This window comes from Lytechinus variegatus, chromosome 6 (genome assembly GCF_018143015.1).
Source record: "Lytechinus variegatus isolate NC3 chromosome 6, Lvar_3.0, whole genome shotgun sequence".
NCBI classification, from domain to species: domain Eukaryota; kingdom Metazoa; phylum Echinodermata; class Echinoidea; order Temnopleuroida; family Toxopneustidae; genus Lytechinus; species Lytechinus variegatus.
This window is the reverse complement of record NC_054745.1, coordinates 21,849,538-21,874,797: the sequence shown is the minus strand read 5'-3', so window position 1 is coordinate 21,874,797 and position 25,260 is coordinate 21,849,538. Positions and strand designations below refer to the sequence as shown.

The following is a 25,260-nucleotide window of genomic DNA, read 5'->3' as shown; positions in this document are numbered from 1 at the left end:
ACTTATTTGTGGAATACAGGAAATGATAGGTACCTGACAAATTAAATTTTGCGAGTGCGCAGGGCGAGTAGAAATTGTTAATATTCAGACCATAAAATGTTTTTATAGAGCACTTTTAAAATCAATCTGTAAATCAAAGAAAATAAAGAAAGTTCGATTTCCCCGCCGAAATATGTTTGGTGTATTAACTTCAAAATTCGATATTTTGTGAGCTTCATATTGAGCAAGATTATGTAAATCACCTATAAAAGGCAATGCGAGCGAATATTTCAAACAGTAACATAAAAGATTTTTTTCCCAAATCTATCCCTTATCTTATTTTATTCACTCATCTTCCTCCTCTTATGTATCCCCTTCTTTTTTCTCTTCTCTTTTCCCTTCTCCCCCCCCCCCCCCTTTGCTCCGCCAATTGGGGGGCGGGGGGGGGGGGGCTCAGAACCGCGCGTTTTTGTTTACAACCTATTGCGACGGCAAAAATAGTAATAGTAGTTAGCCACAAAGTGACTAGTAAATAGTGAACACACATCGTTGGAAGGTCAGATACATGAAACTGTACTGTATGTGTGTTTGTGAGGGTGGGTGTGGGTGTGGGTGTGAGAAATAGACAGACAGCATGCATACGTTCGTCTTCAGTAGATCTGGATCTAGCTCTATAGTCGTTTATAGTAACCATATAATCATAGATCTACCTATTCATAAAAGAATAATATTGTCATGCCAACAAAGGTGACAGAATTCAATGTGATCTGTCATTACAGTGAGTGAGCAAATAACAAGCAATTAATTCGGAATTTGTCATAGCAAATGAAGCAAGCAGAGCCACTTCCGTGTTACTGTAGTGTTAGAGTTGCTGCGCTCAGCTGGATTGATTTGCACATGTGTGCGGATTGCGGTGTTGGTGCGGACTTTTGCATCGCGCGCTACAGACTTTGCATCGAGGAGCCTCGTTGAAATTAAATCGAGAAAATCCTTCACCAAGGTGTAAAACAGAAAATCGCGACCCGGGCCCCTCACTCCCCCCCCCCCCCGCCCGATCCGCCTATATAACAACAACTACATGCATACGCCCCAACACCTATTTGCCATCTCAACAGCGATTTCTCCACGTGTGGTTGAACATCGCACATAATTCAGTACTCCTGTTAATGGACCATTCAAAAAAATCTACTGCAGCAGAACGGCTTCATTACGTAAGCATTCTTTGACAGCTTTTTTTTTGTTCGGCAACCTCAGACCGATCTTCTTATCAGGCAATGAAAGGAAATGACCCGGCCCTTCGCGCCCCTACATCGATCACGTCGGCTATATGACAATAGGAAAAGTGAGCCGGAGAAGCTTCGCTGAACCACCATCAGAGCGAGAAGGAACTTATAGCTGGATACAGGGTCATAACAACTTTGTTCAGTGTCGTCCATAGGTATAGATATTAGGAAACTGTATGCAACCACTCTCCTTATTATACTCCCTCCGTCTGCTGATCGACTTCATCATACTTGGGAGTCAAACAAGGCCCACTGAGAGTGTATCGGAGTCACACATATTTTACTGATCAACTTCTGTAACAATACAGTCAACGGGATCCAGGATCGAATAAAGATGGAGTGCTAAGGAATGGTGTTCATTTAATGGCCTCCGAACAGATGGGCGATATATAAATTATAGACCTGCTTGGAATATCAGCATCCAGTTCACGTCACGATCTGGATCTTGATGTATATACTGATGGACCAATTGAAATAAATTGTACGATCACCTCAACTTAAGAGCTCAAGGGTCTAGTTGATCACGTCGGAGTTCTGCAGATAGGATGGCGATACACCAAGAGAAATTATACATTTTCATAGGTATTGGATTAGCGAGCTTCTGCGTTATATTCCTATTTTTTCGACCAATAGAGACGGGGGTTCATCAACCGCTAGTGCGATGCGCGCCGCAACAGGTGGTGAAATATGTGACGGTAAAGCCCCGCGCATATTTGAACACGCCTACAAAAGATGCCACGCCTGCGATGACTCGTCAGCCGACGACATCACAATACCCAAGAAAGAAAACACAACAACAACAGGATGATGATGATAGAGATGTTGACATTGTATTACAGAGAGAGAAATACCGACAGACAGAACTCAATGATGTGTTTATTGGTGTGAAAACAACTGAAAAATATCATAGCACCCGACTACAGCTCATCTTAGATACTTGGTTTTCATTAGCTCCTGAACAGGTGAGTAGCCTAAACTAATGTTGGGTTGATTTTGTACTTTTATATCTTTCCACTCTTATTCAGGAATCACTCCCTTTTTCTAATAGAGCATCCCTAATTTATATTCACCCTTTTCATCTTTTAACTTTCTAATTCTTTTGTACAGCTCTCTCTTTTACACTAACTGCTGTACACTCCTCACACAAGGTTCTTTTGTATTTAAATCACTCCACCATCCTTCATACAACTTTCTTCACCCCTCTCTCTCTCTCACTCTCCCTCTCCTTCCACCTCTCTCCTTCTGATTAGTTATAATGTAAGTTGATGCACTCAAGCTTAGATGATGATTTGCATATAGTTTGAATAGTCAATTTCCTTTGTAATTTGAATATTCAGTTATACTTTGTTATATTAATTTGCTTATATATGGATATTGATTTGCCTTAACTAATAATTTGCATGGAATATAAGCAAGAATGCAGCAATGCTTTGAGTCATTAAAAACTGAGAGTTGGCCAGTAAATCATCAACCTGACAACATGTCTGCTGGGCTGCCTCTGTGTTTAGAGTACTAGGAATTAGAATTTGTCAGAACTCCGTACTACACTGGTGGCAGCTGTGGGATTCGAACCCACGTGCGCCATCGAAATGACCTGTGCCTCAAACCAGGAAAATCAAGCATCCTTAACGATTTATTTTTTTTCTTCCAAATATTATTTTTCAACGGTATTGAAGATGGCCCTGCTGGAAATATCACAGATCATACAGTGTCGCACCGCGTGATCCCAGAATGTTCACAAAGTGGACTATGGTCGACCATGTAATTATGTGATTCACTCTGTTGACATGCTCGAATTTAACTTTTTTGTTTGTGTTTGAGTTTTGTCAGACGTGTATCAATCAGAAATGATTATTTACGTCTGGGACCGACCTTTAACGTCACCATCCGAAAGACGTGACCAGGGCTCGAACCTCTGCATCAATTTGTAACTTCCCCACAGCTTGGATTACAGGCGCACGCCACAACGCCCAGTGAAGACAACACAGTGAAGATATATTTTCACATTGTAGACGCCTCGACAATGTGACTGTTCACAGTGTGTTCACATGGTCGACTATGTGTGAATATGTGATTCAAACTGTGGAAATGCAAAAAATTAGCAGTGTGAAGGTGGTTTCACAATACACTCTGTTCTTTCCAGTTGGGCCAAGCATATCACGTGACGCAACATCTGAAGCAGACAAGATACTAATAGTTTCTGTATTTCGCATAACACAAAACAAAATATGCGCTTCAAAAGATAAAGGAGGGGAAGAAATAATTAAGGGTGCGTTTGTGCGCCACTTTAACGCTAGAATCATGATTCTGCAGAATCACGATGGCGTTTAAGATGATAATCAAAACAATGAAAGTGATGATAAAGATAACAACAGTGATAGAAACAATAATAATAACGATCATGATAACATTAATCTATGCCCAATACTATTTCACTGCAATATGATTTAACCGAATAGACCTCAAACCTGAATAGATATGAATTAGATACGAAAAATGAATGATGTGCCGCTGATGATTATTATTATGATAACGAAAAATTAATGAGTAATGAGGGTGAATATACAAGTAATAATATAGGGCCTACATATTGATAAAAAATACAGAATAATACAATCATTTAAACAGAATAGACCTCACATATTTAAAGGACTAAAACTAAATCACAGCTCGCCGTTTAGCTTCCTTTTTTTCTCTTTTGGTTCTATTAGGGGCCTATATATAGTGTGAGTAAAAAAAAATTGACACCTCACAAATCCCAAATTCAAGAAAAAGATATGTCATGAACGAATTATCATCAAAAAGCTGGAAAGAGTATTTTCTCCCAAATACCTAGTACCATATTTGTGTGCTATTTCTATACGGTTGGGCAATCAGGAGTTATTCTTTGCAGTGATGTAAATTTTGATTTCCCCCAAAGTATAAAGGAATGAATGTGAAGAATGAACCGAAGATGTCAATTATGTCATATTCCTACATGAGTTGGTAAAGTTATTTGGAAATCCATTTTCAATGAAATTAACGTGAGAATTGATACTAAAAAGTGTTTATTAAACAATTATAATGTAATTTACTGAAAATGGTGTTTTGGAATGGAAATTGAATGCAAACATTTGCAGGATTATCATTGACATGTGGATAATTCACCGCAGTCATGCCTTTGGCGCATATCAAAATTTACATCACTGTAAAGAATGCATCCTGATCATCAAAGCGTTAAGGCAAAAATATGGTATCAAATTATTTGGCAGAACATAAATATAATAATTATGAGTTCATCATTATTTTTCCTTAAGTTGGGTATTTGTTAGCTGTAATTCTTTTTTATTCACACGTTATATTCTTTCGCTCTTGCGTTCTAGTCATGCGATATTACTCCGATTAGTGCATGTCGAAAAGTTTCCGTTTCAAGGCTTATTTCGATAAAACTGAATAGATATTGGAAACACAAAGTAAATGATATGCTGATGATGATAATTATAGTAATGATGATGATGCTAATGATATTATATAACAATGATATAATGGTAATGATATTACATTAGTAATAATAGTTTAGCTGGTTCATTTCCATTTTTATTCATTTTCTCAGCATAAAGTGATCTAGATACAACATTCACAGGAGTGACACTAATATAAGACAAAATAGAAACTACAGAAAGGTTCATTAAAACTTGTGATTATTAGTTCCCAGTAAATCAAATAAAGTTGAAATATAATGCATACCAGCATTAAATGAAAAAGTATACACACATGAAGCATCAACAAACACCATCAAACATAGAGGGAGTGAACAGGGTGGGGGTAAAGTACCAGATTCGGCAAGAAGAAAAATAGTACCCCCGCTAGATATATTTTATAATAATAATAAATATGTGTATATGTGTCTGTGCGTGTATCTAGCCTTCATAAAGAACATTTAGGATTGAAATAGGGGATACCGAAATACATGACTTTATTCTAATTGCGTGAGACACAATACCTTATACTGAATTTAATACAGATAATAAATGATAGACAACATTAATATTCACTTAATAAAATTAAAATAGTAAGTAATCTCTATTGAAATAATGTTTCTAAAATAATTAATCATAGCTGCCTTTTCTTTTTATGATAAATTACAGTCCACCGACTGGTGTATTATCATACTTTATTTGGCAGGTCTGGCGTGGAGTATGTACAGTGCCATTTTGAACTTAGATGCAAAGTTATTTTAAGTGGAGCTATAATAATAATAATATAGGATATTTATATTGCGCACATATCCACCTTGGTAGGTGCTCAAGGCGCTCCTATATTACCCGGCTAAGCTAGGCGTTCATAGCGCACACAGCTTTTTAAGGAATTACTTCCTACCGGTACCCATTTACCTCACCTGGGTTGAGTGCAGCACACTGTGGATCAGTTTCTTGCTGAAGGAAATTACGCCATGGCTGGGATTCGAACCCACGACCCTCTGTTTCAAAGTCTGAAGACTAATCCACTGGACCACAACGCTCCACACAACGCTATAAGGCACACAAAAATAACATGGTCTCTCTGGGCGAGGCGGGATGCCCTCCACCTCTTATACACCTCCTGTATAACTCATCTGGTCGGATAATATAAGCGGATGCATATATATTATTTACAGGGGCATTAAAAAAACAAATCTTGCAATATACTTCTTGAAATGTGATTAGAAATTCACGACTGATCCCGTGTGGCCACCACTGAGAAACATAACGTCACAACTCACAAATTTATATGTCAAAACCGAAACTCATCTTTGCGGAAGATTGGTTTCAATTGTTGAGTTAAAAATTGACAGTAGCCCCGGTTTTTAGTATTGATTTATTATCCATTATCAAACATAAAATAATTTCAGGACGCAATGCTTGCTCAAAATCCTCGTCTGTGTTTAAATAAAACAAGAGATATTCCCAATTCTATATGTTCAACAGATATTGTGTCTTCCTGGGATGAGATGATCAGTGATAATTAATTCATATTTCATGAAACATTTTACACTTTCATTTACGTTGACAGTGAACACTTTGTACAAAAGATAAGAACTGATGAGATATCTGAATTCAAAATGAATTGTGTTTTTTTTAAGACTTAAACAACAATGTTCAATTTCTAATACCTATTGCTTAAAAATAAAAGCTCAAGAATGACGCAGAATTTTTAAAGGCTGTGATTGAATTTTGTTTATCTTTTGGATTCGCTTATTGTCAATAGTTGATTTCAATTTATTGGTGAAGACAGCATTATACACTCTTAAAACAAATCAGTCAAATTGACTAGACCAGTAGTCAGCTGGGAGCAACTGATATGGCAATCACTGATATTCACATTTCTGACATATATTCTAGTCAGAAACAACTCTTTTCTAGTAAAATATGACTAGAAAATAGTCAAATATGACTAGAATAACAGTTGCTCCCAGCTGACCCTATTACCCAGTCATTTTTGACTGATTTGCTTTTAGAGTGTAGTGAATACCCCCCCCCAAAAAAAAAAATCAATGAATGATTATAATGATGCACACCGTGGGCGGTACGTGTTGTAACAACACATTTTTGGCGTCAGGCTTACACCAATTTGGCATTTAAGCAACAGCAATTAGTGTTAAACCAATATCGGTTTGATTCTTAACCGGTGTTGTTTTAACACCTCTCTGGTATGGACCTATGTAGATACCAGGCTGGTGTTAAATAAACACCGGCGTTTTTTGCAGTGTATAGCCTTTCAAGCCATCGATCGTGGAGAATCTTAGTGAAAAAATAACAAAATACCCCCCCCCCACCTCCCTCCCTCCCCCCCCCCCCCCCCACCTCCCTCTCCCCATTGGACTGCTGAGAATTCTCTTCACTCTCCCACATATTTCACAATTCTAAAAAAACACCAATGTATAAATAATGTAAAAAGGACTTGAACGGCAAAGTGAAATCGTGGCAAATGATTATCGGTGGCAAATGCAGGTGGAAAGGAGGGAAGCGTCCCTGCAAGAAGATTCTATATGACTGGAGTTCCAACAGGCAACAAGCAGCTGTTCATTTCTAAAGAAGCACAAAAGAAAGAACGACAATAAGGACCTTTTGATGTCCGCCTTCGAAGCCGCCAGTTTCAGTGAAGAAACAGAGGGGTGAAATTTTACGAATATCCAATTGTATCAATTTTCCATATTTCATGTTAATATAGGCAAACTGAAATTTGAATGCATGACAAAACATCAATAACCAAGCACTATTACGACGAGATATTTGCCCAGATTATATCGATTAACCTGTAATTAGTGAAAAAAGGAAAGAATTTGACCTTTACTGAAACCAGATTTTAACACTTTCCGACCGTTTGCGGCGAATGAAAATTTCAAATGTGGTCTGTAGAATATTGTTGTTCATTACTGTATATGAGTGCCCGCACATGCCCAGTCGAGTAGTCATATTTCAGGACATATTGCATAGTATATTTTCGCATGCCTCCGAATTATGTACTACACATCTAACCAGACGAAAATGCGGCGAAAAAGTAATTATCATCTCAAAAGCATATTTCCCTTATGACCTATAGCTGCGGAGTCATGCGGGAATCATTTTGTCTACTCAAATGCAAGAGATGTTGAGCAAAGTGCATGCCTGCATACTTTCTGCTGGCGGCTTTTAACCTTGTTCAAAGAGATTTTGTTGGCTGTTGCTCCATCTCATTTAAAACCCCCTTGGTCCCTGTAAAGAAATGACATGGTCATATCGAGGATAGGATCGAACCTTCTGGAACCCCCCAAAGTGCACAATTCTAAATACACATTGTTCTTTAATTAATTTTATCAATACCTTTTTTCAAAAAAAATTCAATGAAATTGATTGATCATATCTGCATTTAAGTAATGTTCATAAGAGGAGAGCTAGAGTTGACGATATTACGTCTGCCACAAGAGAGTTTCCTTTTCATTTTACTTAATCTTACCCCACATTTAGAACTCAATTCACTTTAAAATGATTGGAGCTATACTTAAAATAAAGATGAATTGTACACCCATCCTTAAATGTCATTCCCTTGTAAGAAATGGGTACCCGATAATGGATGCGAAAGCCTAATATGTAGTATGCCTAGCAATTGAGTCTTGGAATTCTTGTCGGAATGCTCCCCAGGGAGTGGAGAAGGTGTATATATTGTATGCGGGCATGCGAGGGTCGGTCCGATGATCGACCGAGGTAATGATATGCTGTAAAGCGATTTGGGCCATTGTGGGAAAAGCGCTATATAGAAAAAATAGCTATTATTTCTTTGTAAATAAAATGCTGAATATTCCTGGAGAGACATACATACATGAATATGTTTCCGAATCTCTTTTCTCGTTATTTTCAGACATATTTTTTCACAGACGGAGAAGACATGGAGCCATATCAGAACAAAACAAGTAAGTTTAATTTTCTTTCTTTAACTCATCTCCGTTTTCGATGCTTTTACAGGCGTATTGTAGTCCGGGGGGGGGGGGGGGGGCAGTTAAGTATATTGCTGTCCACATGCATGACCAAAAAAAAAAACGCGCGTTTAAAGGGATGTGTTATGTTTTGGACGCGGGCCACATGTGCACTCGTTAAGAGTATCAAAAACACAGATTTTCAAGAAAAAAGGTGGTTTTGAAATCGCGGGGTCAAACGTAATATTTAGGGTTTTTTCAAAAGCTTTTCTTTTAAGATTAGCCAAACGTGTTTAGGGTATTATTATTATTTGTTTGGCATCATCTGTGTATGCCTGGGAGGCGAAAAGCGAACTGAATCACTATGACTCGCATGCAGGGGGCGTTTCATGAAAGGACTTGTCGGACGTTTTATCCGACAAGTCCCATTTTATCCGACAGTTACCATAGGAATAGTGCCTTTCAGCTAATCAATATCATGGAAAGATGTCAGATCTGACAACTTGTCAGATGAAAATGTTGATGAAACGCTCCCCAGATCTCTCCTGATATACTGACCCGTATACTGATTGGGGGACAAGTACATCAGGCGGACCACTTCACCGGGGTTTCCCCCTACTCTTATTCGAATAGTGCAGTGGGTTCTTAACGTGCAAAGGTGGTCGTGACCCTCCTCTAGACGGGGCCTCCATTTAACGTCCTATCCAAAGGACATGGTGTTTTCCATTGTAACATAGCCTGCATCTATGAAACATGGAAGAGACGTTTACTCACAACGCACTGGCTAAGTTCAGTCATCCACCGGGAGTACGTGGACTCGAACCCACGATCTTTTTTTCGACGGGAAGACCCGTTACCGACTGAGCCAACAACGCTCCCTTATACTGGTATGTTTTCCCCGATAAGCATTTTCCCCGAGGTCATATTCTGGCGACAACTTGTTTAGGGGCCAAATTGTGTAAATAAAGCCCGCAGAAAAACTTGTTTTGGGGGTTATTTTGTGCACAGAGAAAAACTCGTTTATATTAAGGGGGTGTTTGGAAATAATTTGGTCACGCATGTGTACTGAGTAAAAGTGGAATCGGAATGAGTTGCCCGTTTCATAAAATATTCATTTGTTACCATGGCAACTACCCCTATAATGACCAATAGGGCTCGGTATCCAATCACGATCAGTTTGCTATATGGTGGATGGAAATAACAGTGTCAGTGTGATCAGTGTGTTCACACTGTGGACTATGTGGAAATATCTTCCACACCGTTAAAGTGCGAAAATTCAACGGTGTACGTATATTTCCACCGCATACATTCGTAATTCCGAAGCTTCGTAATTCCGAAGGTTCGTCAATCCGAAAACGAAATAAAGTTCGTAATTATGAAGGTTCGTTAATCCGAAAATGAAATAAGGTTCGTTAATCCGAAAACGAAATGAGGTTCGTTAATCCGAAAATTAAATAAGGTTTCGTATTTCCGAAAATGAAAATAATTCATTTTGGTAACAAAAACGATGTTGTCATTACAAGATTACACGATATTATGCAATGATAGTAATAACGATCGATGATACATGCGTGTGTTAGGGCCAAAGCATGTATTTCATTAAGAATATAGGCGCCCTGATCAAGCATAGGCTAAAATCGATTTTATCTGAGCAATTGCTGCCTATAAGCAAATGGTTTAATTAAAGATGCAGGGGATCAAGTGTGTTGGAAGCGTGCGAGCAACCTCTATAGATAATAGGATTTGTATTGGAGGGGATGTCATTTTTAATAACTGCTTCTGCTGGTAATAAAAATAAAAATAATACTAATAATGATCCTTGTGAGATGTTGAAAGCGAATCACAAGCTCAAACTAGTAGACATTTCATGTAACAAGACGTGAAGTGAGCATTCGGAGCATTTTTTGTAATCGTGAGAAAGATGTGTATCTTTCTAAAGAATTAATGCGAGGGCGAGCTGTAATTTGTTTATATACTGACCTGGGGCCCGTTGCATGAAACTTTTTACCTGAGAAAACTCAGGTTGTTTTTACAGGAGTTTTTGCCCTGTGCTAAAGTCAGTGGCGGAAATCAGACTAACCTTAGTTTTCATTTTTTACCAGAGTTTTCTCAGGTAAAAAGTTTTATGCAACAGGCTTCAGAAAGTAATCTTTTAAGGACTGCATTTAGTGACTCATGAATAGAATATATATCTCACGAACTAAATAATGAGAGCGCGAACCGCAAGCTTAAAATTTGTGATATTCCAACCTGAAAACTGGACATTTCATACTTCTTTTTTGTAACCAGGAATAGAATGAGTTCCTCAATAATACTTGATGCGAGCGAGAAACGTGAGCCAAATTTTTCCGATTTTCCAACCTGAAAACTGGACATTCTAAGCATTCTTGTAAAAAAAATAATAATAGCTGGGAGAATAGTTTTCAGAACTGAAGTGGCTTCCCTGGGTAAATAATATCTATATCAATATTATCATTCTAGGCCCACATGAAATTTCCAAAAGTTTGAGCACGTGATTCGCTCGCAACATCTCACAAGGATGCCCTTTTAACAGTAATTGACCAAAAAGGTGAATTTTACATCTTCAGATTTGACTTTTCCCCCAAACCGCTTGCTCTCTACGCTCGCAGAAATGAAACGTAAATATATAACTTGAGTGATCACTTAAAAATTGTGCTCAATTTAGTTACTACAAAACACACAACCTCTTTACACAGATGATAATCTAATGGTGAAAATATCCGTTTGCACCAAATTGCCCCTATTGGCCCCTTTTTTTTTCATTTGCCCCCCCCAAAAAAAAAGTACGTTCCGCCGCCATTGGTTAAAACACGCATCGTCTTCATGGCTAACTGCAAAAAGTTCTTAAAATGTCCCCTTTAGATCAGGTCAGAGCTTATATATTTAAAAATTCTGTTCGCTCTTCTTGCTAGCAGTTATTATCTAAATTTAGTTACATAGGCATCTCGCTTTGAAGATCACAAACATATTGCCCATCAAATTAACAAAAATATATAGCTCGCGCTCGCATTATTTAAAAAGGGTTTATCATGTTATTACATATTTACTTTATTTACTCAAGGATATTTATTTATTTACTTAAGGATAAAGCTAATTATTGACTGTTAGGACTACCCTTTCAAAAAAAATCAACTTTAAACTGCCGATCAAGGAAAATATGGCTAAAAAAATTTGCCCCCCCCCCTCTATTTGACGAAAGTTGGATCCGCCGGGAGGGAGGAAGGGGGCATCAAAAATGAAATAAAAAACAGGGGAATTAATATTTTCCAAAATGGGAAAGTTCCTTTTTCAAAAATAAATATGCCGTTTTTCATTTTTTTTAAATAAAATACTCTTTTTAAAGTATACAAGTTAAGTTTTCAGACTGGAATATTGAAAATTTTCAGTTTGCGCTTCGCACTCTCATTCGATTGGTGAAATATGAATCCTAAAAAGGTCACTAAATGCTTTCTTTAACAGGTTCCTTTTCTGGTCAGTATGTTTAAGTTTGCGCTCGTGTTAATTCTTTATAGATGCACATTTTTTTAATGACAGCAGAAATCTGCTCAGATTTTTAAAAACTAATTTTCATTTTTTATTGAAATAACCTAAAGTTTTAGCTTGTGATTCACGCTCGCAACACCTCGCAATAATGCCATTTTAAGAATAATTGACCACAAAAAAACGTTATACAACTTCACCTTTGAATTTGTTTTACCAAGCCGCTCGCTCATTATACTCTCTCCCGAAAAATAAAGCCTAAATATACATTTTGCCATAATAAGAAGTCACTTCAAAAAAAAATTTCTCTACTTAATCACTATCAAACACACAATGACTTCAAGCAGATGATAATCTTAAGGTGAAAATATCACCAAAGTGCCCATTTTGACGTATGAGTTTATTTTTTGGCTTTACCACCAACGAAAATTCGTTCGGCCGCCCTTGCCTTCCCATCCTCATAATAATTGAACGGCAAAAGTGTCCCCCGCCCCCTCGATCCCCTTGCCTCTGCCTCTGCTTTCCCGGTTTTCATTTTTCGGATTAACGAACCTGATTTCGTTTTCGGATTAACGAACCTTCGGAAAAACGAACCTTATTTCGTTTTCGGATCAACCTTCGAAACAACGAACCTTTTTTCATTTTCGGATTAACGAACCTTCGGAAGAACGAACCTTATTTCGTTTTCGGATTAACGAACCTTCGGAACAACGAACCTTATCTCGTTTTCGGATTATCGCGCGAACCTATTCGGAATAACGAATCGTCGGAATTACGCCACAAATGTTCGGATTAACGAACCCTTTTTCGTTTTCGGATTAACGAACATCGAGGTATAGGCAATTTACGTGTTTCGGAATTACGAACCTTCGGAATTACGAAGTGTAACCATTTCCAAAGTAGTCTTCACACCTCGACAGTGTGACTGTTCAGTGTGTTTACATGGTCGACTGTGTGTATATTTGAATCACACTGTTGAAATGCTCAAATGTAACAGTGTGAAGGTGATTTCTCATTGTGTTCCACACTGTGAACACACTGTGGCATACACCCGGGGGGGGGGCACTCAGTATATAATGCATAGTGGGTATGTGCCGCGGAGGGGACCCCCATTTTTACACTCAAATTTCCGTTCCAAGGCATAGCATTTTTGCCTTGTTGAGAAAAAGAACAAAGAAAGCCGCTCCAAGGCATAGCATTTTCTTCTTATCGAGAAAAAAGAAGAGAGAAATCCGCTCCAAAGCTTCGCATATTTTTCGTTACGCCGCTCCGATCGCGTTGAATGAGCTGCAATTTTGGTGAAAAGCGGCCGCAGAGCTCCCCGGCGGAGGCCGCGCTAGCTGCATCATGCACGCATGACCGTTCCGTAGGGATGCATACCACTGATCTCTATAAAAAAATCACGCGCTCACACGCTGGCGATCCGTTCCAAGGACCCCCGTTTTCACAAACATTTGTCGTCCCGAAGCCCGTTCCGAGGACCCTCCTTTTTACAATAAGCCCGCTCCAAGGCCCCCGTTTTTTGTCTCGCCCGCGGCACACCCCCACCACTTTTTTGGTCGAGTGCCCCCCCCCCCCCGGGGGCATACATAACACTGGTACACCACACTGTTCTTAGTCCAGCAGAGAATTGTATAGCCATGACTCTTAAGTGGTCCCCAAAATTTCTAGCTTCATAGCCATGCAGTGACGGACCGTGACCCGGAGGAGACGATTGGAAGGGCACTTGTGAACAATGCTGTGCCCCTCCAATGATTTGTCTCCTCCGGGTCACTGTATTGTTTGTGAACAATGCTGTGCCCCTCCAATGATTTGTCTCCTCCGGGTCACTGTATTGTTTGTGAACAATGCTGTGCCCCTCCAATCAATTGTCTCCTCCGGGTCACTGTATTGTTTGTGAACAATACAGTGCCCTCCAATGATTTGTCTCCTCCGGGTCACGGGTCACTGTATTGTTTGCGAACAATGCTAGCTGTGCCCCTCCAATGATTTGTCTCCTCCGGGTCACTGTATTGTTTGTGAACAATGCTGTGCCCCTCCAATGATTTGTCTCCTCCGGGTCACTGTATTGTTTGTGAACAATGCTTTGCCCCTCCAATGATTTGTCTCCTCCGGGTCACTGTATTGTTTGTGAACAATGCTGTGCCCCTCCAATGATTTGTCTCCTCCGGGTCACTGTATTGTTTGTGAACAATGCTGTGCCCCTCCAATCAATTGTCTCCTCCTGGTCACTGTATTGTTTGTGAACAATACAGTGCCCTCCAATGATTTGTCTCCTCCGGGTCACTGTATTGTTTGTGAACAATGCTTTGCCCCTCCAATGATTTGTCTCCTCCGGGTCACTGTATTGTTTGTGAACAATGCTGTACCCCTCCAATGATTTGTCTCCTCCGGGTCACTGTATTGTTTGTGAACAATGCTTTGCCCCTCCAATGATTTGTCTCCTCCGGGTCACTGTATTGTTTGTGAACAATGCTGTGCCCCTCCAATGATTTGTCTCCTCCGGGTCACTGTATTGTTTGTGAACAATGCTGTGCCCCTCCAATCAATTGTCTCCTCCTGGTCACTGTATTGTTTGTGAACAATACAGTGCCCTCCAATGATTTGTCTCCTCCGAGTCACGGTCTTCCACTGTTCACAGCAGTCTTTAATTGAGACATGATCGCAAATGCATCTTGTCAAATATTAATAATGAAAACATTTCTATTTCATTTTCTTGGCAGACGGACATATGGTCAATACCGGGTGCAAACAGATCCATTCACCGTAAGTTCATGCTATATATATATATATATATATATATATATATATATACATATATATTATCATTAACGGTCCAAACAGAACAGATATCTTTTGTACAACCAACTCTAAGATTCACACGTAACAGATATGAATAATTCAATTTCAATTTATTTCATTCAAAATTGAAAACAATTACTATCTGTATGGCAGTGAGTCCAAACTTCGCACGTGTCCATACTTCGCGGACGGTCATTATCTCAAAAACTAGCCAATATCCTTAGAATCTGACATCATCAAAGTGAAAAGCGACCTAAAATTACCCGTTAGTGAAAGTTTCTTTAGGATGAGTTCAGTATTCATGAAAATATTGGCAAAAGATCGGCAAATTTGTCACCGCTGGCGCCCGTTTTGAAGAAATCAACAAGCATCACGATATCACCATTTTGCAAGCAGAAATCATCAAAAATGTGAGTTAATTTAATGTGTTACTAACCGGTTCCATAGCATTTTGTCAACAATCTGATATTTCACTTTTTGAGCTTGAGTTTTTGTTTAAATCTCCACAAAAGCTTTGGTGCGCGAAGTTAGGTCACACTTTTTCTGAACAGTTTTCCAGCACAGCCCCTGGAGCACAGCCCGCATTCGCCGATCGGAATAGAATTTTGAGATCGCGATACCGGCGAAACCCCTTTACCTACTTTACATTTTCGTCCATGATTTTATAGTTTACGATCTCGCCGTCAATGTGGTAACTATTTCTTGAATTGGTTTTGTATAAATTATTAATATTTTGTGAACAAAATTAAGCCTGATGAATATTTTAGAAAAGTGCGCGAAGTTTGGACACCCCATAATATATATATATATATATATATATATATATAATAAAATGGAATGTGGAGACAGCTTGGAAGAACATTGAAGTCGTATGTAATGCTGCCACCAATTAAAACCAAATATTAACAAAAAAAATTAAAATAGAGCTTCAAATGAATAACTGGATGATACATATACAATAAATTAAGCGATCAACAAAACCCTACAAACCCTACACAGACATAACAAAAGGCAGTACATAAAGATAAAAATGAGCCTGATAATTTACATGTAACTTTGTAACAGTAGTTTCTTATAATACCTTTTAAAAACATTTCATGCAGGGCTTGGTTCTGACAGAGCATTCCAAATTTTTGGTCCTTTATAAAAAAACTGAATTTATGCCAACATTAAATTTTGTTTTGCTAACCTCGGGGGCCAAGCAATTCCATTGAAGAGTGGATAACATATACAGGCGCGACCAAAGAAACGCGTAAAAAGGATATCTTTTTCAAGATTGGGCACGTAAATTACGTAACGTGTGTGTCAAAGCACTAAAATACTGAAAAGGGGTATATTATATATCGGTAGGAAAGCTACAGTTTCACGTCCCCCCCAAAAAAAATAAAATTAATAGTAATAATAGGAAAACAAGGGTTAAAAGGAAATAAAATGAAAGCTATAGTGGAATGTACAATATGTCAAAATCAATCAAGAATTGATCATTTTCTAACTTAAAACGAATTCATGAAATATCGTGACCAAAATTTCGCTCGCTTGCATTTCTTAAGAACTTTTGCCCCAGCCCCATGCTGCAGCATATCATATAATGTTAACCGTTAGTAATATTCTTTTTGTTATGTATTTCTTTCAACAGTCAAGGACTCTGTTGTAAATTATCCGCCATTTTCAGTTCTTTCAAAGCATTTGATAAAAGGTAAGTAATTAAGATATTACACATGCATATAATTATGTAGGCCTACATACAAATAATTTCCAATGGACAACCATTTCAATATGACCGATGCACGAAAAATGAATTAGTTTAATATTCAGCGATTGAAGTAATAAGAGCAGTGTTAATGTTCAATGACTTTACAAATCTGCAATGGTTTAATATCCGGTGACCTAACCAATGGTCCAAAGTTTCAATACTCAATCCTTTTAATATTCAGCGGCTTTACAACCTAACTTATACAATAATTTGATATCGAATGACTCTAACAAATTTGAAATGGTTGTTAATTTTCATTGATTTTACTAATGTACAAATTGTACAAAAAAGTATAGTAAGTGTTATGTCTATGTTACGGTTATTATTAGCATAACTCTCCGTCGTTTAAACATTTCTAAAGGTACCTAGCGTGTGTATTTTCTTTTTTTTTGGTACTAATTTTGTTTGCCCTTGATAATTGGCCTATATACACTGCAAAAACTCCGGTGTTGATTTAACACCAGCCCGGAATCTATATCTGTCCACGCCAGAGAAGTATTGAGAAAAAACACACCAGTTTGGAATCAAACCGATGCTGTTTTAAAATTGGTGTCATATAAACACATATCTGATGTTAGACCAAAACCAAACTGGTGTTGTTTAACACTTCTCTGGTGTGGACAGATATAGATTCCGGGCTGGTGTTAAATCAACACCGGAGTTTTTGCAGTGTACTATCCTTACATTATTCTTTCATCTTAGATGGTATTGCCACGTGGATGACGACAACTATCTGAATATACCTCAGCTGCTAGCCTTGCTCAGAGGGTATGATCATAATCAAGATTATTACCTTGGTAAACCAAGTGTGACACATTCTATAAAAGGCAAAGATCATCTCAAGAATACGGTAAGACATAGAAATAATGATTATGATGATGATGATTATAATATTAATAAATAATAACATCAGTAATAAAGAAATTAATGAAAATAATGATAAAATAAAAACGATAATAACGGGGGCATCATGGTCTAGTGGTTATGACTCTCGTCTTTCAATCTGAGGGAAGTGGGTTCGATTCTCAGCCATGGCATGTTCTGCTTCAGCAAGTAATTACCCACATTGTGCTGCACTCAACCCAGGTGTACTCAGAATACGTACCCGGAGGAAGAAATTCCTCGGAATGCCAAAGCGCCTGTACGCATCACAGCAATAGGCGGGGTATAAGTCATATAATAACGCTATTGTAATGCGCAGTTGATTATTATTACATTTAAAAATTGTACCATATATAAGTACTGTTATTATTATTGATAATATAATTTCTGTGGTTTAAAAAAATGAAACTCAAAGATTTAGACCTCAATATAGATCAACCCACAACTGAGTGGAAATATTTAGGCATAGGCCTTTTATGGTACGTGATTGAGAAACAAAGTAAAATCAAAGCAATAAACGCTGTTTAAAATTTCACACAACGCTTTTTTTAGATAACGGTAATAGTTTTTTAAAAGTTAAAACAACCATACTTGATTATGGCAAATGAAGCATTAAACATCGAATGTTGTTTGAATTGAAATGTTATACTCTTGTTTAAATTGTGTAAACAACTATTGTGCGGTTTATAGAGTTAACAGCAATTGTATTTAAAAATTAATATATAACACCGTTTTTATTGTGGATAATTAAAGTACTGGCACAGGTGCGATTTAGCTATACCAGGGGGATATTTCATATTTAAAATAATATGAAAATTTTTGAAAATTGTGAAGGGATATTTTGGACAAATTAATTCAAGGAATTATGTTACCTGCAGATCAATGTTTCATATTTAATGTCGTCGAATTTTAGATGCGCAGGGATCCATATTGCTCATGCAGCGTTCATGAATTTCAAGTTCGCTCTAGGCTGTCTGGCTTTGTATGCAATTTCGGGAGATACTGCCCAGTCGAGTAATGATGCCCTCGTCTTATAGACTCGGGCATAGAAGAGAACCAGAGCAATTACTGTTTCTCCCTCAGGGCTATATTGTATATTATCATTAATTGAACTTGCTTATTGAGAAACCATCCAATCAGGAGCGTTGTGGCCCAGTGGATTAATCTCCGGACTTTGAAACAGAGGGTCGTGGGTTCGAATCCCAGCCATGCCGTAATTTCCTTCAGCAAGAAATTTATCCACATTGTGCTGCACTCGACCCAGGTGAGGTGAATGGGTACCCGATAGGATTTTTCCTTGAACGCTTTAGCGCCTATTAATATGGCGGCAGCTACAGCCGGGGTAATAATTATGATACCAAGTATCAAAGCGCAGTTGAGTATATGCACATAGTAACTGCGCTATATAACTGGACATATCATTATCACAAATGGAAGCTATTGTCTTACATCTTTCCCCTTTTTCAGGTTTTTTAATCATTTTTTGTTTATGTATTTATCTTTTTTCAGTCTGCCGAATTCTGGTTTGGAACTGGAGGAGCAGGAGTTTGTTATAGCAAGGCGTTAGTACCAAAGATGATGCCCTATGCAAGGTATATTATGAATCCATTTGTTTGTGTCATATGATATATGAATTAATGTGAAATATGTTGTAAAGAACATTTGTTTAAACATATTATGTTCATAACTAGATGTCAGCTCCGATTTTCACAACACATCAATCATTATATAATTGAAGATTTCAGTTGAAAAAGGGTGTAGGTCCACTACAAGAAATTCATTTTTTTATTCTCATATAATGCAATATTTCTATGCGAAATTGAATTTTTATGATACCCTACCATAAGAACATGAAATTGAGTATAAGGGAAATCTTCCTGTCTTCATATTTTTAAGATATTCTTTTCCAAAAAAAAAATTGTGTGGACCCAACCCCTTTTTAAAAAAAAGTGATTTTTCTTTGCGATTTTAGTTTACTTTTTAATAGGAATTTCAACTTTTTTGGTATCATCTTATAGAGCTACTAAAAATCTATAAGACATAAAAATCAAATTTGATGAAAAATGGACATAACCCCTTTTGCAAGTGAGCTCTTCATTTGTTAAACTATTTTCCCAAGATTGAAAGCAAATCATGTTTGGACTATGAAATTGCAATTGTGAAATAATTATGTATTCATGTTTTTTTTTTATTACCAGTCGTGGAAAGTTTGGAGAAACATGCGCTAGAGCGGGTCGTCCTGATGATATGACCATTGGTTTCATAGTAGGTAAGCTTCTTATAGGGCATTGCAAGAAACATGCGATCAATCGCAAGTCTATTTACATTCCCAAAATCAAGCACATGCCGTGAAATTAATTGCAAAGTTGTGATTGATTGCTAATCTGCTCCATGAAACGGAATGTAATCATATTTGCTCAAGTTAAAAGTGATCTATCAACTGTAAAATTGCAACAGAATATTTGCGATTGATCGCAAATATTTTCTTGCAACACATGCGCGTTGTCTCTCGTTGACTGCATGCATACATTATAAATAGCCAGTTTTTAAGTATACAGTTAAAGATTCAGTAATAGTTATGCATGTTATGATTATCCTTTTTATTGTAAGTAGAGAAGCTAAATATTATGAGAGGAAACTACTTGTTTATAGAATCATAATTACTGTGGTATGAATTCATTTAGTCGTTGATTCTATAGTGAATTAGTGACATGTCATTCAAATGGGCCTATATTACAAAACTACACACTGCTCAAAATATTGCATATGGGTGAAGAATCTGGCCAGATCGGGGTAGTTGAGGGGATGCTATGCCGGGCTGCTGAATATCAACCGGAGCAAAATATGAAATTGACAAACTATATATGGTACCCCATAAGCTAAAAACACAACTTAAGAAATATAAAAGTGTGTCTATTTGATACTCTTTCAATTGTCCAATCCTTTCTTATTACTTCCTCTTTATAAAGAAAACAAAAAAAAACACTACTCAAGCAATCATGGTATGGTATTTTTTTTTATATCAGCTGAAAGCTGTTTCTTAGCAATGCCATGAACGATGCAAAAATTTGTTTTTAACGAAATCACAAAATTATAACCACAAAAACATGATTAAAAACATCAAAATAATGCAAAAAAATAATGAAAAACTCAATTGAAATACACAGAAAATATGAAACAGAAAACGAAATAATATACAGAGTAAATATTAGAATTCAACAATAAAAAAGTGAATTAATCCATACACCAGGTTTGGTATAAGAAAGTGATATAAATAGTGTACAGTAATTGTTTGCCCTTTTTTTCTAATCGGAAAGTTGCGAGTAGGTAATTGAAGCTTAAAGGGGAAGTTCAGCCTTAAATTTTAATTAAATGATTTGTGATGTCTCCGGCGAGCAGCATTCTTACATAGCAACTGGTAAAAAATAAATGTCATTTTCTCTGAAAATTGAAAATGTTTTTTCGTTCCTTTTGTATATCAATATACAAATCATTTACTCGCACCCGATCAAGAAAAGAAAACAGAAATAAATCATCAGAAACCATTCATTTCATACTACCTAACATATGGGGCAGCTGCTTGTTTCTTTTGGCGTCACAAAAACAAAACTTCGAATTCAATAACTTTCTTAATCGTTAACGGATTTTTCTCAACTGCTAGTTTTACAAAAAACTTTACTTCAGGGTGAACTCCCCCTTTAACTAGTAAAGGGCGATATTTCTTAGACAATTTGATTGTTACTTTAGCAATCGAATCCGACGCTTGGTGTTTGGTAGTAGGTATCTTCGTGATTTTTAAATTTGATCCGTATAATAAATACCCCCCCCCTCGTCCATAGTGCCACTCATGCCACTATCAAACCTCTTCCTTCACCGCTTCTTTCTGCTTTGTTATTTTAGATTACTTATTAAATGGGACATTGACGAAGATCCCCACCTTCAACTCTCATATTCAAAACCTAACGAGGTTACCCACAGAAGACCTTCATAACCAGGTTTGTATACATTTTTTTTCCAAAAGAAACGGCGGGAGGGGGCGGGGAAGGGGGCGGATATGCCCCCACGAGGCCGATTAAGGGTCCACTATCTTGCTCGAAAGAAAAGTATCACACTGTGTGATAACAGTGTGTTCACGTGGTCAAATCCTACGTGAATATATTCACACTCTTAAAATACACAAATTCAACAGTGTAAAGACATTTCCACACTGCGGATACTGTGGTCTGGACAGCTAGTGTATTCACAGTGTGTGATTTCAAGTTAATTCAGTGTTGAACTTTTGGTGTATAGGTCGATTTTGTGTGATTATAACATCACACATAAAATGAAGATGGCCCCAAACAGTCACTCACTAGTAGTTGAGATGTCAATAATGTGATCTTAATCAGTTTTACAAACTCTGAATAAGTTTTGGAGTTAAGGGAAGCAATCCAAAATTCAACACCAAGGCCAACACCGTACTTGATATCACCCAGTGTGTTCATAATTATGTTCGACTATGTGAATATGCGATTCACACTCTTAAAATACTCAAATTCAACAATGTGAAGGTGATTTATTTTAACACACTGGAACTTTGTTTTTTTAGTAAGGTATATAGGCCGATTGTTACGAAGGTCTACATTAATGTCTACCATAGTCGGATCTATGCTCAAGCAAACAATAAGGACATTTAACCCAAACGTATTCGACATAAGATATTTGACGTTTCGATTACTTTTCATTTATTATCTTTTTGTTCATATTCTATCTATGTCCCCAGATCGATCTGTATCTCTAAGTTCTAATTTGTTTAATAACATTGAAGTTTATCATCGAAGGAAATGTCAAAGTGTGATTATCTCTGAACATGCCAGGGTAGGGCCATATGGGCAAGGAGAGGCAAAAGTAAAAGGGCAACAGTCAAGGGGGTGTCTTGTTTTCATCTTCCGCAAAGAAGTGGTTTGTGAATTTCAACAAAGCTTTTTAGAAATTATGCTAAAGGGCCACGCACTTTTTATATATATATATCATTACGTAGACGCTTTCTACAACTCACATATTCCATTCAAAATGCTAGTAAAATCACACAGGAGACCTGATAGTTTTTTGTCGAAAGTTGGTAGACGGGGAAAGCAGATTGTCCCTGGACCAGACCGGACAAAACATGCAAATATGAATAATGTTGTTATCCAGATCGAGTGCAGTACTAGTGCCGGCCGTACAGAAACGTTGTGAGCCTAACAGAGCGCGAGCCGTTAGCCCATCTTTCGTCACATCTTTCGAATCGTGAAGTCAAAACATTTATTTCAATTTTTAAGTAATGCTTTGTAACATTAGGCATCGGTGCCAGCGCTAGCAACGTTTCTGTGCGGTCAATACAATTCATGACGGCACTACTATTTTGATTCACCGACTTCGACAAAGGCTGCGTGACATTGAAGAGCTTTTGAAAAAAATAAATGGGTCATAGAAAGCGTTTGCATATTGATTGCGTGTGCCCGATTGAATCATCATTGTAATGATGATTGCAATTCTTCTTCAGATTCATCGGACCTTTCACACGGAAAATTTGTAGCGCAATCGAGAAAAATTTAACTGGAATTCTTCACCTCTGGAGTTGAATTTGAATTCGCAATTGTGATTAGCGTTCGTGATTGTAGTCTGGTCTCACACGTGCTAAAAATTCGTCAATGGCCCTATTTTTCTTTGGAATCATTCAAATTACAGTGGGATTTTTTACCGTGTGAAAGGTCTTTTACCACCATCTCCATGGAAATTCCAAATAGCCACAATTGAATGAGGAACAATTACAATTGATTTTTTTCATTAATTTGTCTGATTCAGGTAACCTTAAGCTACAGTCTTAACGACAAAAAAATTAAGGGACCTAATATCATCAACATGAGACCTATAATGGAGGATGATCCTACCCGGTAAGAAATAGTAATAATTATGATAATCATATTATAATAGTGATGATATCAATGGTAATATATAGTGTTAATAATACAATAATGATAATAATAATAATCATGGACCTAATAATATAATATCATCAACATCAAACTTACAATGGAAGATGATCCTACCTGTTATGTGATAGCAATGGTGATAACAATAGTAATAATGATGATAAATAATAATAATAATAAAATCATAAGGGACCTATCATCAACATACCACACCCAGATCATACCCGGTAAGAAATAGCAATAATTATGTCAATGTAATAATGATTACATTGATAATAATATTAATACTTATAATAATATAATAATGTTAACAATAAGAAAAATCATAACAATGGGCCTAGTATTATTAACATAGCACCTTAAATGGAGGAAGATCATAATTTGTAAGAGATAGTAATCATGATATTTTAAGAATAATGATTAATAAAGATGATTTACAATAATGATAATTATGATAATAATCATAATGGACCTAATATCATCAACATGACACCTATAATGGAGGATTATCCTACCTGATAAGGGATAGCAATCATTATTATTATAATGATAATATAAAAGGAAAAATATGATGATTTATAATAGTAATATTAATAATTATAATAATTGTAATAAAATAATAAGGGACCTAACATCATCACACATGACACCTAGAATGTAAAATCCTTCCTGTTAAGAAATAGTAATCGTAATGTAATAATGATAATAGTAATAATTATGTTAACAACATAATAAAAATAATAATGAAAATCATAATAATGGACCTATCATCAACATGACACCTATAATGGACGATTGTCCTATACCCGGTAAGAGATATTAATCATGATAATAATATAATTATAATAGAAATAGCAATGATTAATGATAATAATGAATGAAATCATAATGGGACCTAATATCATCAACATAGCACCTAGAATACTCCTATACCGGTAAGAAAAAGTAATAATCATAATTAATGCAATAATGATAATAATAATAAGAATAATTGAAATTAATTAAAGATAGATATAACTCAGTCACATTTGCTTTATATGTAGTTCTTAAAATGTTTCTACGCTCTGCATACTACATTTATTACCCCAGCTTCCTTTATATCAGACACTTGATCATTCAAAGGAATTACTTGTTACTTCATTTACTGCACCTGGGTGGAGAGTGGCAATTTCAAATACACACTTTAATTGTCAAAGAACTTTTCCCGAGGCTTTTGATTTTAATACTACAGAACAAAATATTTCATTCTGATTAAAGATGCAGTACTATATGTTTATTGTGTGTGTGTGTGGGCCGGTTTGTGTAATGGTAGTTTAGGTCTCGAAATGGTGCTGTTCAATTAAAGTGGCTTATTAATATCTTTTTCTTGATTGCATCTTCACAAACACAGGTTCAAGTCGTTCCATTGTACCTATTTCCGTGGATATGGAAATTGTACCTCCAGTTGATACACCTACCAAACTCTATTTGATGGTCATTACTTTATGCGTTTTCATGAAGAGCATGCGCCACCAACGTTCATCATCATGAGAGGCTTGTGGGTCGACCTCTTAAGGTTACACGGGACTAATTACAACTGGCAGGCAAAAGATATTAATTTGAGTCAACCCATTCTCAATTTTTAAATTTGATATTACTGATTGAAAAAAATGAATGAATATGACTGACAATCTAACACTGATTCTAGGGAGGGTA

General features: G+C 36.9%; 1 protein-coding gene across 1 annotated transcript; it reads left to right on the top strand.

Moving 5' to 3' along the window:
* Window positions 1-1,332: 1,332 nt before the first annotated feature.
* On the top strand, window positions 1,333-25,255 carry LOC121417206 (beta-1,3-N-acetylglucosaminyltransferase radical fringe-like). Its single transcript, XM_041610823.1, has 10 exons — window positions 1,333-2,224; window positions 8,619-8,670; window positions 14,898-14,940; window positions 16,613-16,672; window positions 17,432-17,579; window positions 19,121-19,203; window positions 19,810-19,880; window positions 21,512-21,606; window positions 23,438-23,526; window positions 24,956-25,255. Exons 1-10 carry the CDS (start codon window positions 1,808-1,810, stop codon window positions 25,011-25,013), a joined length of 1,116 nt encoding a protein of 371 aa, XP_041466757.1. The 5' UTR covers window positions 1,333-1,807; the 3' UTR covers window positions 25,014-25,255.
* Window positions 25,256-25,260: the final 5 nt, after the last annotated feature.